The sequence below is a fragment of the Fusarium oxysporum genome, chromosome III (assembly GCF_013085055.1).
Source record: "Fusarium oxysporum Fo47 chromosome III, complete sequence".
NCBI classification, from domain to species: Eukaryota; Fungi; Ascomycota; class Sordariomycetes; order Hypocreales; family Nectriaceae; genus Fusarium; species Fusarium oxysporum.
The window spans coordinates 3,909,698-3,925,971 of record NC_072842.1 but is presented as its reverse complement, the minus strand read 5'-3'; the positions used below and the strand labels follow the sequence as shown (position 1 = coordinate 3,925,971).

At 50.0% G+C, this 16,274-nt stretch overlaps 6 protein-coding genes across 6 annotated transcripts; 5 read left to right on the top strand and 1 right to left on the bottom strand.

Annotated features, from left to right (window-relative positions):
* The first annotated feature begins 497 nt into the window (after positions 1-497).
* Positions 498-4,209, top strand: FOBCDRAFT_25458 (sterol-sensing domain of SREBP cleavage-activation-domain-containing protein). Its single transcript, XM_031177378.3, has 2 exons — positions 498-2,961; positions 3,018-4,209. The coding sequence occupies exons 1-2, from the start codon at positions 690-692 to the stop codon at positions 3,950-3,952; spliced, it is 3,207 nt and encodes a 1,068-aa protein (XP_031048511.3). The 5' UTR covers positions 498-689; the 3' UTR covers positions 3,953-4,209.
* A 21-nt stretch (positions 4,210-4,230) lies between these two features.
* On the top strand, positions 4,231-4,614 carry FOBCDRAFT_219122 (uncharacterized protein). The gene has a single exon (XM_059609520.1). It carries the CDS (start codon positions 4,296-4,298, stop codon positions 4,482-4,484), a length of 189 nt encoding a protein of 62 aa, XP_059466987.1. The 5' UTR covers positions 4,231-4,295; the 3' UTR covers positions 4,485-4,614.
* Positions 4,615-7,493: 2,879 nt separating this feature from the next.
* FOBCDRAFT_25452 (14-3-3 domain-containing protein) lies at positions 7,494-8,653 on the top strand. The gene has a single exon (XM_054703908.2). The coding sequence runs from the start codon at positions 7,587-7,589 to the stop codon at positions 8,505-8,507; it is 921 nt and encodes a 306-aa protein (XP_054559883.1). The 5' UTR covers positions 7,494-7,586; the 3' UTR covers positions 8,508-8,653.
* Positions 8,654-9,240, top strand: FOBCDRAFT_25453 (uncharacterized protein). Its single transcript, XM_059611127.1, has one exon. It carries the CDS (start codon positions 8,800-8,802, stop codon positions 9,103-9,105), a length of 306 nt encoding a protein of 101 aa, XP_059466986.1. The 5' UTR covers positions 8,654-8,799; the 3' UTR covers positions 9,106-9,240.
* Positions 9,241-9,583: 343 nt separating this feature from the next.
* Positions 9,584-11,059, bottom strand: FOBCDRAFT_317429 (uncharacterized protein; the record flags this gene model as incomplete). The annotated part of the gene is made up of 1 exon (XM_031177373.2): positions 9,584-11,059. One exon carries the CDS (start codon positions 11,057-11,059, stop codon positions 9,584-9,586), a length of 1,476 nt encoding a protein of 491 aa, XP_031048506.2.
* A 1,439-nt stretch (positions 11,060-12,498) lies between these two features.
* FOBCDRAFT_219116 (uncharacterized protein) lies at positions 12,499-13,738 on the top strand. The gene is made up of 2 exons (XM_031177372.3): positions 12,499-12,875; positions 12,926-13,738. The coding sequence occupies exons 1-2, from the start codon at positions 12,655-12,657 to the stop codon at positions 13,329-13,331; spliced, it is 627 nt and encodes a 208-aa protein (XP_031048505.1). The 5' UTR covers positions 12,499-12,654; the 3' UTR covers positions 13,332-13,738.
* Positions 13,739-16,274: the final 2,536 nt, after the last annotated feature.

Genomic DNA, 16,274 nt, shown 5'->3' with positions numbered 1-16,274 from the left:
ACCTGGTCCTTGTCCTCCCAAGTTCGGCTCCCAAGCATCTTCAAAGTCTCGTGACTTGATCTGCCCTGAACCTGGCATGACCCGACAATAAAGACGCTTGTGGAATTCGGAAATCGCTAACTAACACGAGCCTCAACGCGCCCTGGTCGCTACCGCGGGTCCTGGCTTTACCTTTGCTCTGTCGAGCAACGACTGGCCTTTGGTCCTCTCAGGCGGCCCTGCCCGCCTTGGTGAATCGAACCACCATTACTCGACTCGAATTTATCAACAGACATTTTGGTCAATGTCACGCCAGCCGTCTTTGACGACATTTCGAAGCTTAAGCTCTCGCTCTTGCTTCATTTCAGCCCCTGACCATCTTGCCTCTTTTCTCTCGCTCTCACTCTCAGTTATTCGCACATGGGATAATAGGCGGCTCCAATCTCACCTGCCGTCCTCATGATTTGGTACTTCCTGTACCCACTCCGAGGGTCAGTCTTATTTGCCCCGATCCCTACCGTGCTTCCGTTCCGCTCTCCGTCTCCGTTCTCCGCTTCGTCCTCCGTCTTCAGCTCACATCCTGTTGCAGAACAACGGAAGCTCCGGTTCTCGCGCCTACTCATCCTATACGCCGCGCCCTTCATCGATATGGATCATACGCCGCTAGCCATGTTGTCGCAACTCTCCTCGTTTCGGTCGTCGTGGCCACCATGCTAACTTATCCCATCCCTTACCTCTTCACAAGTGACTACGTCAACGGCGCTTCTAATCTCCCTCATCATGCTTGGACTGTCGCTCAGCCACTACACTATGGTACCAGCATTCGTCCCGATGTCATGATGCGCTCAATCTGGGTCCATGGCAGTTATATGCAGGCATTGGAACAAGACCTCCTCGTTTCTGCCTTGGAACTGCAAAATGAGTTGCTTGGAAGCACTGAGAACTTTCGCCCAATCCGCGCTCGACATGTTGCCCGTTCTTTACCAGAACCCGGAGCCGATCTCTCGACAACTCAACGGGATGCCTTTCATGCTATCAATGGCTTGAATAACCAGTCTTGGTTCTTTCACTCACCACTTCAGTACTGGGATTGTATTCAAGAGAACATATTGGTCGACCCTGATATCCTAGCAACCGTCAACGACAAAAAGACCCAGTCTACGTCAGTCAATGTCACGCTCAGACACTCCATCGTTTTTAGTGGAAAACGATTCGAGGAACGTCGTCTCGTTGCTGCAGATGCTCTCGTCATCACCCTGATCTATCTACGAGACTCCCCCGTCGGCCAGCAGTGGGAAAGGAAGGCCGCCTTGTTACCAGACAAGGTTTCGAATAAATGGGACATCTACCCATCTGACGGCCGGTCAACCTCGAGCCAGCTCTATGAGTTCCAGTTTCGTCCTATATCTCGCCAAGATACAGCCATCCTCGCAGTCGCGTATGCCTTGACGTCGATCTACTTCCTCATGAGCTTATCAAAGCTCAGGGCTTTCAAGTCCAAATTTGGCCTCATTGTTACGGTCGTGTCCCAGATCGCTTTCTCTGTCATGTCAAGCTTCACCGTGTGCGCCATTTTCAGACTTGACCTATCACGCATCCCAAGAGCAGCCTACCCGCTTGTTGTCCTCTCCATGAGTCTCGAGAATATTTTCAGGCTTATCAATGCCGTAATTCTTACCCCTGCTGAAGACTCAACAAGCAGCCGTATCGGCAATGCATTTGGAGAAACTGCCCATACAGCTATTACCAGTTCACTGCAGAACGTGTTTCTTCTGTTGATGCTTTCACGTTGGGTGTCTCCTGGTGTTTCGGCTTTCTGCTTATTTGCCGCTGTCGCGATTGTGTTCGACCTTTTTTACCTTTCAACCTTCTTCTTGTCTGTTCTCAGCGTTGATGTCCGGCGTACCGAGCTTAGTGACGCGCTTGCCAAAGCTTCGATGCGTCATAATCGTAGAGGCTCTGATTTCAAGCCTCGTGGAACGTGGGAACTTGTACTTCAAGGCAAAGCGACTTTGTCGACACGCATAGCAGGCACTATCGTCATGCTTGGTTTCGTACTCATCGCCCAATGGCACTTTTTTGGGGAAGGCACTGTCTTGAACTTCTTTTCACGCCTGTATCGAGGATATGGCGCCCTGGAAAACAGTGGCTTGTCACAGAATCCTCTGGACTCCATACACCAGGCACGCAGTCCTAAGTCCTGGCTTCGTTTGCAGGATCACGAAACGGCTCAAGAAATCATCAGCATCATCAAGCCCACAGCACATAGCTACGTTGCGAGAGTATTTGAGCCGGTTGTCTTCGTCATGAAAGATTCGGATCGTATGCCTCACCTTAAGGAACCGACTCTACTACCGGCACTTTATGACTTCATCAACCATCAACTCACTCGATTTGTTGTGATACTTCTGGTCGTTGTTGCGAGTGTCCGGCTGCTTACAACGTTCCTCCTGTGGGAAGACGAAAGTGACGATGATGATCGCCACGCGGATACGGATCCCACACTAGACGTCAAGTCTTTTACCGGAGGACACAGACTTGATGTTGTAATGCTTGCTGCAGCGGCTGATGGCCATGTTGTATCGGTCGGATTGGATCGCACAATACAAGTTTGGGACGCCCGGCACGACATATTCCCATATACCATCGTTGATGGCTGCCGCTCAGACGATGCCCCTTTTCCTGTGCTTGCCATGACTATCGATGACAACTCCAAGTGGTTGGCCATATTATCACCCTCCAAGATAGCTTTATGGAACATAAAGGACAAAGTCTGGGGGCCTCCGCTCTCCGTCAATCTTCAAGGCCAGAAATCCGAGGCCTTCTTTTTCGGCTCGTCCGACACAAACAGCGATATTCCTCGACTGGTTCTCGTACGCAGAAACGGGACACTTACCGAATTCATGCCGGACGCAAGTGAAGGGGCAGACTACGGCATCTGTCGAAGTCCACTTACATGCGTTAGACCTCTGATCGGGAAGCGTAAGTACTATTCTTCGTAGAGAGTTGGTTAATGTACTAATCCGATGGTTGAACAGGGAGCAAGCAGGCAGCGCCATTAATTGCCATTATCACCGCATCTAGAAGAGGCTGTGTTCACGCAGCGACAAGAGAGACGCTTTCATGGAATTCCCGAAGTGTTCATCTCGAGGGCATTGAACAAGATGGAGTTCACCAAGTGGTGCCTCTTTCATCATTGGGCCTCTTCTTGATTGCAGGAGCCAGCCGCGTTCATCTCGTGGATATGGAAGACTACAATCTTGTCCATACGTTTTCAACGGAACCCATGGCCCAGCGCTCCCTTCAAAGCGCTTTCTTCAGCCGGCCCTCCTCTCAATCAGGGTTCAATGGCCTTGCATGGTTTACTTTATGCTATACTGGAGCTGAGTCAGGGGATTGTATTGTACAAACCTTCGTCCCTCCTGGAGAGCATGACATGATTTATTACCAAAGCTCTGTGGTCCCCGAAACTCGAGGCTGGTGTGCGTGGGAATCGGTCAAGGAAACAAAAAGACATATAGAGAACCCTGGCTCATGGAGTGTTCTATCTGACGGTTGTGTTGTGGGCATTCGGCAAAAGTCGAATCGAGTTCTAGATGTCGAAACCAACGGACGGCGCAAAACAGATGGGCTTCGACATCGATCTCCGCGCAAAGAACCAGGACGGGATTTGTTTGGTCGTTGGGAGATTTGGACCGCGCCACAGAGTGGCCAGTTAAGAACTGACGAGACACGACCGCTATTTCAAGATAACGAAAGAGCTGGACACTTGATCGTGACAGACATCGGCCCTATGGTTCGGGTCGGCCAGCGATCAGTTGCATTTAGCTTCGGCAATGTGGTGAAACTAGTCACAGTTGGAGGGCACGAGCGGTTTGAGAACAGTATGACAAATAAGAGCTTGGAACATCTGAACATCGGAAGCAGGCGTCGAAAGCCAGGCGCACTGGTACGACCTAGAGCTTGGACTTAGGCTTATCAGCGAGGATTGTAGTTTTTTGTCTCGAAATATTGGGCGTTTGGCAGGCAAGGACTGCTATAGGTTTTAGGTGTACACGTCTGGATTGGAGTAGAAAGGCGCAAACGGAGTCGTTTTCCATAGCTGGGAATATTCGATTGGAGTCAGGAGAAGGCACACGAACAGACTGGCGCAGATACCATAGATGATTGGAAACGGTTTCAATGTCTAGGGGGAATAGAGACTGTGGCAACATGTGTTCATATTTTTCAGTATTCAATTACTGTCTATGCCTGTTTGTATTCTTTCTAAGGTGAACGAGGTCAAATGGTATATTGGTAACAAACACCTCGAACCTATGGGACATGGCGCCCCAGCAGCCCGACTAGAAAACTCACCGCTGCAGTCATATGTCTGCCTTGGTAAAATTTCGGAGCTGAGCGAGGAGCAAAGGCAAAAACATGACGTGAAGTGGGATGCCGTCAAAAACCGAGAGGTTGGGATCCAATGCTTGCTCGCAGCTGAATATGGGGCTCATAACGTGTAAGTCAATCGTCAGGGCAAGGTCCGTGAGTGAACAGAATTAGCCTGATCGAGGCGACGAGTAATTGGATTCTGCATGAGCTACGTGTTCGAGAGGGCGGTCGCATAAAGAGAGGCCACCCGTGATATCGGACGGATCATGATTGAGTGGAAGGGAAGATACGAGATGGTGGGAGTTATAATTCAGGTGGCTGGGAAGTGCAGGGTAGATGATGATTGGTTGAGGAGACGTGGATCACATTTAAAGGTCAAGTCAGCGTATATCCTGAAATGGGAACAATTGGATGAGTATGATTAAAGACAAGCGTCAAACTTGACGCCCATAAGAGGAGAAAGAGGGTAGAAGCAGTTGTGGTTAGGCATAGATTATGGTTGTGAGCTGTGTTGTGACTTGGGCGGTATCTACTACACTTGTGCTGCATTGAAGCCTGACAGAGAATTGACAGAGATAATATCAAGGTCAAGCAGCAAGTCTTACAGATATGGGTCATATTACCTCATACTGCGTAAAGTCAACGGCCAGCGGCTCTCCATCGTCATGCATGAATTTACTGGTCACCAGGCTTGAGCCACATACAGACTCTGATGTTGGAGTATCGCATTGCATTCTAGTCTGGGACGGTGGTTGTTAGTCGGCGGGTCAGGTCTCGGGATAATCCCCGTCAGTGTGTCAGTGTCTTTTTTTAGGTATTAATCAACACTTTCTGTTTTTCTTGTACTTGTGCATTTCAATAGATTTCAACTGAACGATCAAGCATGTTCCCAGCTCGGGCAGACCGTTGAGATCTGACTGTAACTGCACAGTCCAACGGGGAGCAGAGTAACATTTGCGCAGGTGGAGGTGCTCAAAAAGTTAAGATTGACTTTGAAAGCTTCTCATGTGAAAGTAACCCACCCTTATTGCCTTAGGAGCTACCTTACCTATGGCTGTAACTTTTGCAAAGAGACAGAGTTGAGAGATAGACTTGCAATGGAAACGCCCCAGTCAGTGAATAAAACTCAAAATCGAGACCAATGTCGAGATCAAGCCACGAGAAAGGAAGGGAGAACATCTACCCAAGACTCTTTCCTTTTTGTGCCCAAAATTGTCTGTTCATGCCGTGTTCAGGTAGGAAAGAGCATGCGTGCGTCGGACATGAACCTCATTTCCACCTGACGCTGTTGTTTCTGTATTTACTTTTTCCTCTCAACCTTTTCTTCTTCCTTACATTACATTACATTACATTGCTTGACTTGACTTGACTTTGCCGATATCCCCAGCCTCCTTATACATCGGTCCCGCCTCTTCGCACTTTTACCTATTTTGAATATTCTTCACGTTACCTAACTCACCTGCCCGTTGGGTCCGTGTTTGTTTTTTCACTTTTACCAAGACTAAGGTTCACTCGGTCTTTGCGAAACGTACCGCGTCGTGCCGCGTCCATTTTTACCTAACCCCCGTGTGCTGTGCTGTCTTGTGCTGTGTTGTGTGTGGCGCGCGTGCCACTTCTGAACTCTTCTCTCTAGTCTCATCTTACAATTCGAATCTTCAGTTCCTCAAATTGTGTCACATCAAAGTCGATCGAGGTGCATCTGGCAGCTTTGTACAGAAGGCAAAGATCCATTTAAACGACGTCAATCTGGAACGACAAAAATAGCACCCATTATATCATTTGTTTGATCAACTTGGCGAGAGCAAGTTTTGTTTACCCTGTCAACAGACTCGACCACCTATCGAATTCGAGACAATTGCATTTATATCACTACTAAACAATATAACTTAACGGAACTCGAAATCAGACTCGACCGGAACCTCGAGACTATCAAAAATCGTCCTTAAACCTGTCAGTCACCTCTCATCATTATCTTCAAACAAGCGTCCGATCAGATTAGACAGGCTCTGGAGCCCTTCCACCCTTGTCGACACTCTCCACGCTCAGTGGTGCACTGTTGATAGCGGTGCCTTTTGGGGTTCAGGGTCCCCTGGTCTAGTCTGTCCGTCCATCTCACAGACCAGGCTTTGAACAGAGACCCCCGTCAGCAACCCACTGACCGTCTTGTTAGGACTAGGACTGCCTGCTACCCGCTCTGCTCACCGCCTGCCCTGGTCATTCGCTGAACCTGGAGGCGCCTCGGCTTGTCCTTGCTGGTCACTCTCACTCCCGTCCGTCTTCAACACCGCGCGCGAGTGGTTGGCCGTATAACTTCCTTCAAACGAGCCTGCCATCCTGTCGTTCGTTCTTCCGCCATGCTAATCGGTGCCGCTAATTCTGCGTTTGTTTCCTGCTGCTAGTCTCTCGTTCGTTTGTTATCGAGCTTTTCATTGTAGTCCCCGTGGCCTTGGTCCTCAATCGCAATCTCGCGTTTTGCTCGCCTGCTTCTTATTCGTCGTCATTACACGTTGAAGCATCCGCAGTTGATCACCACCGGGGTTCTTGACAGTTCATGCGTATGCGCCGTCGTGTACAGTTCGACTCTCAACTCGGATTAGGCCAATTGGTTTTAGGAAGCTTCCTTGGTCGATACTGCGCCTTTTAAGCGTCATCTGTCACTCGTTCTTCTCCTGACGCTGTCGTTCTGCATCTTCAAATCTCATCTAATCACTGCAATCCGAGTCAAATCACCAATACGCATCGGACCCAATCACAGCTTGCCAGCTGTCTTGCGCGCCTTCAACTTGGCTCGCCGTCCCCGTAGAGTCGCCCGTCTACAGACCAAGTAATAGGCTCTGCCTTGCGAGTCCCAGTTTGCTCTGGCTGCCTCTCATCCGGGCTGCATCGTGCGAGCTGCTGCAACGACCTGCGCGCACTTCGCGTCGTTCCTGCTGTGCGTTTTGCTGCAGTTGTGGAGCTCGTTAACGGTTAGTTCAGCCAACCTCCTTCTCCTACCTCCATATTCTTATATTTCCCTGGTTCTCTTTCGTCGCATGTCCTGTTCTCGTCTATGACGCGACACCCGTGCTTTGATTCATATGCGAGGCTATTCCCTCCACCCTCGTCGCCCCTCCCCTCTGTCGCCCTAGTCGATATATCTAAACTAAAGCAAAGTCCCTAGTCTCAGTCGTGGACCCTTCTACGCCTAGCCCACCTACACCCAAGTTTCACCTTGAACGTACCGGCTGAGCTGCATGGCGTCCTCTGAGGTCGACCAGAAGTTTCTCGGCAAGCTTGCCAAAGCTGTCGAGAATGACAATCCTCTCTTGGCCAGCATGCTCTTCAAGATTCTAGGCTTGTCGCTCAACCTTGCCGAACAGCTTGTTGCTGCAAAGAAGCAGCGCCGGCCTGACTATGAGCCATCACCTAACGCGATACGGCGCGTCTTGCGTATCATATGGCTCTCCCGAGAGGGCAAGGTAATGCTTGAACAGTATGTCATACCAATGGTTGGCAACTATGTCGAACTCAAGGTCCTCGCCTACAAACTTCGTGCCTCCTTTTCACATATTTTTGCTCTCTTCGGCAACACACCCTCGGTCTCGAACCTGGGAAGACAAACGCCAGATGTCACTGCTGTACTGACGCCGCGCCTGGATAAGGGAAAGGGACGCGCTGCCGACATGGAAGTTGAATCTAGGCCCTCCTCTGTTCAACCAACTCACCCCCTCGAAGGAGGACCCGTGTTGCCTCCCCCAGGGTTTGAAGATCAAAACTTTACATTATCGCCCAACTTTCTCATCCCGGCCAAAGACTACCTTCCTGAGGCGAAACAACATTTTCAAGAGGCTATCCAGCTTGCCGACTCGATGCTCTGGGGCTCTCACTCTCTTCGCCTCTCCGTCAAAACTGAATATGCTGCCTTCTTATACGAATGTGTTCACGATGCTGAAGGAAGCCGGAAAGTTGCCAAGGACACTATCGCGGAAGTTTACGAGGCCACGGAGGGAATGGACGACGACATGTTTGGCGATGCTTGCGAGCTGGTTACGGTCCTGGGCAAGATGATGAAACGTGGTCTCGGCACCAGTGGTACTCTACGTAAAGCTCCAGCAGTGAACCAAAATCCCATACCAAGAGCCACTCCCCCTCCAGGAATGGAGAACCCCATTTGAAGAGGGCACGACCAGCTTCTCACAGTACCCAACACAGACCACAACACTCGTAACGACTCGAGAAAGTTGTGGTAGCTTGACGAGCGGCTCCGAAGCAACTTGGGCGACACCAACTGGGATGAGCAGAAGTACGGCTCAGGTCTAAGTCGCCTCACGCTAAGGGGGGCCAAATTTGATTCACTCTGAACGGCCCGTTCCGCAACACCACATCAAATCACATTCCTGTGGGCATCTCAGACATCGACACGAACAGCGCATTTTTGCATTAGGCCATGGCAGCACTAGCTTGCTGATGAAACAGCAAAACCCTCTCATCGTGACTCTGGCACGAGGATCGGAACGCACATCACCTGGAGACAGGTACTGTTCGGTTCTTCTGGTATTATACCTACCAATCGACTGGTTTACAATTGACTTTCACCCGTCAGAGTCCAGCCTACACTATCCTCAGCGCGCATTTGGTCTTATTTCACTTCTGTCCTGTTATTTGATACCCACAACTATTTGTATCTTTGTGTGCATTTGCATTGGGTTATTGCCCTATCTATTCATCATCAGACATTGTACAAAAATTTTGGCTTTTACGGTTATGCTTTAGTTCTGCATTGAACCGAGGTTAGGAAAATAGAGAAAGGAGTTTGATGTTAAGCCAAGGTGTCGGTTGCATTTCTGGGCGCAGTTAATAGATGATTTATCACCAAGGTAGCAAGCATGTTACTTTTTTAAAAACAAATACCTAGGACATTTGCCCCCAGCTTGTTTATTTTCCTGTTCTTCTCTAATTCGCAGCTTTTCTATGATTGACCGAGTCTCAGATCTGTCCCCGTCTAAGTTACCAAAACGTAACTTGAGCCATCATGATGGTATCTATCGAATTGTTCGTTTTACTCCCCGAACGCCAAGAAAAACACAACAAACAATAACGAAACAAGACCTCGATCGTCTTGGCCGGGCATGTTCGTCTCTATTTGTAGAGACTCACAACAGTCGAGAGTCACTCTGTGATGAATTCCGTCAGAAAGACTCACGCAACGCACCTATCGTGACATGATGTTGACTGATTTGAGTGAAGCGAATCACTCATCCGAGTCGCCCGAATCTTCAGGGTCATCGGAATCGTCTGAGTTGTCTGACTCATCAGTGTCATCGGAGTCCTCAGAGTCCTCAGAGTCGGCCGACTTCTCACGTTCCTGCTTCGCAATCCAGTCCTCGACCTTGTTCATGCGTCTCTCAAGTTCGCGAGTCTTTGAGCGCTCCGTCTTCTCGGCCTCAGCCCGCTCGCATCTGGCCTTGAGGGATTCAAGAGGAACCATTCGTCCGGTGACATTGTAGAAATTGGCCTGCATTTCGAGCCAGCGAGATCGCTTATACTTGCTGTCAATGGTAGCAAGGAGGGCGCAGTCTCGTTTGCCCAAGTAGGCATCGGGCTGCGGGTGGATGTAAGGAGGGTACATGGCCCCGTAGACGTGTTCCTGGAGATACTTCATTTGCTCGCGCTTCTCACGGTCGCCATATCGGAAGAGCGATGAATCGTCATCGCTCTCGTCCTTCGCTTCATCGGCGGAGGAGACATCCTTACCAGATGTCTTGGCCTTGGCTCGAGCCTTTGCCTCCTGATTTTCTTTCGCAACCTTGAGGTTGCGAGCACCCTTGTGCCATTTGTTGGCCACAGTCGACTTGCGAGTCTTCGTCTCCGACATATCTTCCGAGCTGGTATCATCATCGGAGTCCTCGTCGTCAGAGTCAGAGTCTTCGTCGTCCTCGTCCTCGTCGGACTCTTGGTCACTGGCCTCTTCATCGTCTCCTTCCTCGTCTTCGTCAGTGGTGTCGTCGACAGACCCCTCCTCAGCGGTAGTGTCGGTGTCAGTGTCAGTGTCTGTGGCACGTAACTGACTCTGGAGTATCTTCCAGCGAGCTCGGACATCGTCCTTGGTCTTGCAGAGAGAGTCGGAGATGAAAGTCCAGGTCTCGCCAGCCTCCTTCATGCTGCGAAGGCGGCAGTCCTCAGAAAGGGACCAGTTGGGGTCCTTTAGACAGGCGACGAATGAAAGGACGGACGTCTCAGCGTCAGTCGAGGCATCATCATCAGTCTGAGCAGCAGACGGTTCGTTCTCTGACTCGGTCTGGACCGCCTTGTCCTTTCCCTTTCCCTTGGCAGTCATCTTACCCTTGACGACACGGTTGGAGCTGTCCGTGATGTTGCCTTCCGTGTCTGTGACCACGCCATTCTCTTCATCACTGGCTGTGGCAATTGTTACGCGGCGGCCTTGAGCCTTGGGCGTGGGCTTACAACAGGCCTTGTTGCAGTCCCTGCCGAGCTGCTTGTCGCAGTGCATAGTAGGGCTGTTGGGGTTCGGGCCCGCCCGAGAGGACGATGCTTGATTGACAGTTGGGGGTCGGGGCACGCAATCTTCTGGCAACTCAACGAAGCCAGGGACAGCAGAGTTGTGGTTATACCAGATCTCCCTGAGCCCTTCGTATAAACGATCATAGTATTCTTGATTCTGTTTGTATTCGGCCAAAGTGGGCGTCTTGAAAGGAAACTGCGGCATGATGTGCCGGATGCCCTGATATCAGGGGTAGGACTGATTATACGTAAGAGTATGCCCGGATGGTGACGATGCTGAGACTCTACCACGAATTAGCATTGTGTGCTCATCAGATCAGTCTTGTTAAGTCTGTACATACCTCAGGATGAGGAGCGATGGGTGTATAGTGTGGAAGCCGAATAAAGAGGTAGGGTTCAAGTGTGTTGAGCAAAGGACCAACCACGACTGCGCGTTAATGCTAGTACTATCACGACGAGTCAGTATCATGTGCTTATCAGTCTCGGTTGACCTTTAACATACGTTGAGACTAGAAGCGAAGTTAATACGTGCTGCAGAGCAGAATCAAGAAGTAGTGCTTGGGTGTTACGAAACAACGGATCTACTACGACGATGGCGTGTTGATGTCGATACTGTCACCACGAGTCAACATGCAATTTCCGCAAATCTTGAACAAGTCCCTGCATACCTTGAGTGAGTAGTGAGTGGTGTTTTCACTTAGGGAGAAGAGGCAGGAAGCGCGTGTTCAGCTGTTTTCGAGGGTGCAGAAGCAAAGGGCCTATCACAGCGCCCGTGTGATATCAATACTATTACGGTAAGTCAATACTGATGCTCAACAGTCTCTGGCATGCCTGTACATGCCTCGATATGAGTAGCGAGCGAGGTGTTGCCTCGCGAGGAAGAATCAAGAAAGGAGCGTGATAGCAAAGGGTCCAGCACCGGGCTGGGTGATGATAGCAAGGAAAGGAAAAGCGACGGGAGGGAAGAAAGTTAAGATTCTATCTTCCCTTTGCAAGATATGTTCTTTGTAGATGCAATATTGCTTCGAAGGGAATGTTGAGGAAGATAGAAACACTGAAGGTCTATGATGAGGAGTAAACGTAGAAGGGAAAAACAAGCACAACCGCTTTCGAAATGGAAGATGAAATACTTTCTAGGCGGTGCTCGAGGTGCAGAAACAATGTACGGTTGGCTTGCCACTGTCAGTGCTGCACTGCTCGATCAGTTTATTGCCCGTCTGGGGGCTTCCTTCACTAGGCACGGGGCCATAGGGCGATATTAGAACGAGCAATGGCCTATAACCTCTATGCACTTGTTTCTATGGGATAGTGTCAATGCAGAGTGTAAAATGGATGGCCAGAATCTCCTTGGTTGTGCTACCTTTTGCATCCGGGGACGAACATTGTCACTGGCGCATAGAACAATAACCTACAGCAGTTGTACCACTGAACAACTAGAACTAACCAAGGTACCTACACACGTTGCAATGCCCTAGAACAACTGCCTAAATCCGAATGGAAAGCAAAATCTTATTGTCAAATCGTCTATTATTGTTTCCATATCATGATTTGACCATGGCCCTCGGAGATAGTCCCACGGAGCACAGCACCCACGTACACTAGATCCAATGGGACACCTACCAATGCTGCTGACTCATCTCACAACACCATTCGAGGCTTATCATGTACATCACACACAGTTCAAAGATATCCAGACATTCTCAGCACTCATTCTTTTCTGCCCGCTAATAGCTCATAGTGGCCAGGATAGCATCCGAGTAGACAATTAGACAGTGTCAGACCATCAAAAACGACCTCACAATGACCGACCATCTCCCTGCCCTCCCTGCCGAGTACGCCCGAGGCCTTGAGCTCATCGACGCTGCTCATGCCCAAGACTCAAGGACAGTCGAAGCCCCTGATGGAACTACGATCCCATTCGAGCTCAACTACGCCCAAAAGATGACCAAGTGGCTCGCCCGTCGATGCCCTGACGCCAGCCCCGTTCTCCAGCTCGCCTGTCGAGCACAACACTTCCGAAGGTAAGAGCCTGAAGCTCGTTCCAAGTCCCAAAGCTTACAAACATGCACAGATGGGAGATCCCTCGAAGCAGCTACCCAATGACTCGTCCCGGCTACTTGACTTGGAGAGCAAAGCTCAAGGCTCAAGCCGCCGCTCAAGTTGCTGAGCTCCTCGCTTCTCCAGAGATTCAACCCCCCATCCCCGAGGAGGACCGCGCTCGAGTGGCTGCCCTGATCCGCAAGGAGAACCTCAAGGCAGATGAAGAGACACAGGTTCTTGAGGACACAGCATGCCTAGTCTTTCTCGACGACCAATTCGATGACTTTGAGAAGAAGTCAGATCTGGACGAGGCAAAGATGATAGGCATCCTTCAGAAGACATGGGGCAAGATGGGAGAAAGGGGGCGGGAGCTAGCCCTCGAGATGAACCACAGCGATCGAGCCAAGGAGCTGATAGGAAAGGCACTTGCTGGCTGAAAGAGTACAGTAAAGTACACTACAGTACACTACAGTACAATACACTTCGGACATGCACCTTGGCAGTTTACTCACTCGAGTTTGCCGAGACAAGACTTACGTACTAGCATATTTGGGACAGGCTACATGTACTGTATATCCAGTTCGAGATGTGACAGGCTTGCCAAGGATCTAAAGAGAACCCGCAGTACTGCATCCTCGGGAGAAGCCCAGTGACTCCTGTCACGATCCTGCACGAACGAGATCAAGCACACGAGCGGCGCAGAGACTTGCCAAGATCCACTAGATCCACGACGCACAGTATCCGTACAATTCCTAGAGCATCATATCCCACCCTCCTTGCATCGCATTGGTTCAAGGGGGAGCCGAGCCTCACATTGGTTCCGGAGTATATGTATGTATTGTATTGTATTGTATTGTAAAGCGAAGATAGTCGAATCGATGACACTGAGAAACCCTAAAATGTTGTCTCACAAAGTCCGACCAGATATGGAGAGCCAGTATTCTGTTGTGTTGTATGGATCGCCAGGGTTGTGACGAGACTGAGCATGCAAGCCATGTAAGCCTAGCACTTGACATGTCCGTGATATTTCGGCCCCGGGACCCATTACCGATCCGAGACATTGTGACGGCAGCAGATCATTTCAACAGGGGCAGCAGATCTTGGTAAGAAACGGGTGTTTGTGTCACCCCAGAAGCTACCCCTGTTGTGGCGTTGCTGCGACGGAAGCCAAGGAACCGTCATGTTTGCCAGTCACCTTTGATTCATCGTTTCGTTTCGTTTCGTTTCTTTTCTTTCGAGGGACCGCACCCAGATACGACACGATAGGAGGATCCCTGTGGCTATCCGTCACCCGCCAGCCCTACGACTATGCATCTGTCTCCTCTGACCATCGTTTCGTGGCTCGTGTGACACGACATTTGATCTATCAATTCGACTTATGCTTTCGACCGGTAGCACAAGAGATCCGGTGTGTCCTCGATCACGCACGTCCAAGGCTGCCACAAACATGCTCCTCCCTTTCATCATGTTCCCGACCTACTGGAACCTCACGCGCCTCATGTTTTCTCTTCTCTCTTTCGTGTCTCGCTAACCAACTTAGGCTCGGGACACCCACCATCCGTAGGCAGGGCAAGTCTTTGTGGAAGACAATTGACAGTTGAGGCTCTCGGCTTCTTACATGAATGCTCCGAGAAAAACATATGTGATTAACAAGGCAATTTGCTCTGTAATCTGCAATGATGCCAGGTGCAGGAGCATGCTGCGTTGAGAGGGGAATTCGTCTGACTCCAAGTATCCTCTTCATGTGTATGATTGGTTCCACTTCGAAACTGCAGTATGTGTAGGAGAGTGGCGCATATTTTATCCTCGACGTAAAGCTGCACATTCAACCATGAAGTCGTTACACTGTGATAGCTTGACGCTTGGTTAGATTTCCTTGGGGGTTGTTGTCCATCAAGACACTGAAATCACGGGTCCCTCACTTTTCCTCAGTAGCTTCGCTCCAAATTGTCAAATCATCGGACCCTCCAAGGCAAGGCAAGGCAAGGCAAGGGAGGCTGTCAAACCCTTTTGTCGGTAGTTTGACAAAAGAGATCCGATTGCCACTCCGAATCAGGCATGTAGTCTCAATGGCTCGCCAAAGAGCTACAATGTGCTGTAACCCTGCAGCTTTTCAGCCGGTTCCAAACACGAACCGTACAATCAATCGTTATCAGGACAATTGTAGTGATTTTGTGGACCACCATGCGTGGCCCAACCCGCCTCAATATAAATGATATGATAGCGTTTGATCCATGAACAGCGTTTTAAAGTTATATCGCTTACACAAGTGCAGTCGTGCTACATTCGCCGGACCGACTTGATCTGATGGTCATACATACTTGTCTTGGGGTTCCTGGACCACGACAGACTTGACATTGCTTTTTTTTGACCCAAGATCGAAACAGTACTGTACAGGCCACAGCTGAAAACTGCGTCACCCATTCTCCACTCTGTTGATAGGGGTTGTTCGAAGGAATGGTAACCGAGCCGCCAGAGCAGAGTTGCAGATCTAATCTTGAACTCTCTGGGATTGTTGGGTGTTGCCAATTTCAATCACTTTGAATACCTGGAACTGTCAGGGTTTCATAACCAATCAGAACAGCTAGAGGCACACATCGCTTGCATACTCTTCAGCTATAACCAAGCGGCCGAGCTCTGCACTCATGGCTATTCCGCTAGGTTGCAAATTCCTGGGAGGCCCAGAACCTGCACCCCTCTGTCCTCAGTCCGTCGCTGAACCTGAGCTTGGGCAAGTTGAGCAATCACATAGTAGAGCTGCTGTATCAAAAGGAGTTGTCTTGGAATCGTCAGCATTAGTGGTTACTTCGCATGTCCAGCCAGCAGAAAAACACTCGACTAATGCCAAGCGAAGCGTGTAGCCTGATCCTCGTGGGTTCTGAAGCTGAAGTTGAGGGAGCTGAGCCAGACCCACAAACAATCCTTTATCAGACCGTAGTAATTGTAAAGTATGTGATAGGTTTGTTGTCCGCATATCATCTAACAATGTCGTGATCTAGGAGCCATAACAGCGTTGCACTTTGTTGGTCGACTATTCATCTACATCGCTACAATGCCAGGCCCGGCACGAGTCATGCCGAGTAAGAGTGTCGGCATCCATTGCATGCCATCTGTGGGGTTCTTTGTGTCGTCCCATGGACCGGGCCCTGGCCCTCTTTGAACGGTGCCATCGCCTTGTTTGCTTTTCATGACCTTTGGCGGAGCGCATCCTGCTGTCACTCAAATCTCTGTGTTGTTACTGTCAAACTGTAACATTGGTGGGCCTTATTCCTCTAGATATTTGCTGTAGATGAGAACGGATGCCAATAGGACAGTTCGATAGTGCCGGGGACGGTGGCAGAGATGCTGGCCCGAGCCGTCTGGACCCTCATTGAGACTAT

What these genes read in the sequence shown, in the direction of transcription:
- FOBCDRAFT_25452 (XM_054703908.2), top strand. Translation starts at nt 7,587, where the DNA reads ATGGCGTCCTCTGAGGTCGACCAGAAGTTTCTCGGCAAGCTTGCCAAA.
- FOBCDRAFT_25458 (XM_031177378.3), top strand. Translation starts at nt 690, where the DNA reads ATGCTAACTTATCCCATCCCTTACCTCTTCACAAGTGACTACGTCAAC. An exon ending in TAGACCTCTGATCGGGAAGC is followed by an intron (nt 2,962 to 3,017) that starts GTAAGTACTATT and finishes ATGGTTGAACAG; the next exon opens with GGAGCAAGCAGGCAGCGCCA.
- FOBCDRAFT_219116 (XM_031177372.3), top strand. Translation starts at nt 12,655, where the DNA reads ATGACCGACCATCTCCCTGCCCTCCCTGCCGAGTACGCCCGAGGCCTT. An exon ending in CGAGCACAACACTTCCGAAG is followed by an intron (nt 12,876 to 12,925) that starts GTAAGAGCCTGA and finishes AAACATGCACAG; the next exon opens with ATGGGAGATCCCTCGAAGCA.
- FOBCDRAFT_219122 (XM_059609520.1), top strand. Translation starts at nt 4,296, where the DNA reads ATGGGACATGGCGCCCCAGCAGCCCGACTAGAAAACTCACCGCTGCAG.
- FOBCDRAFT_25453 (XM_059611127.1), top strand. Translation starts at nt 8,800, where the DNA reads ATGAAACAGCAAAACCCTCTCATCGTGACTCTGGCACGAGGATCGGAA.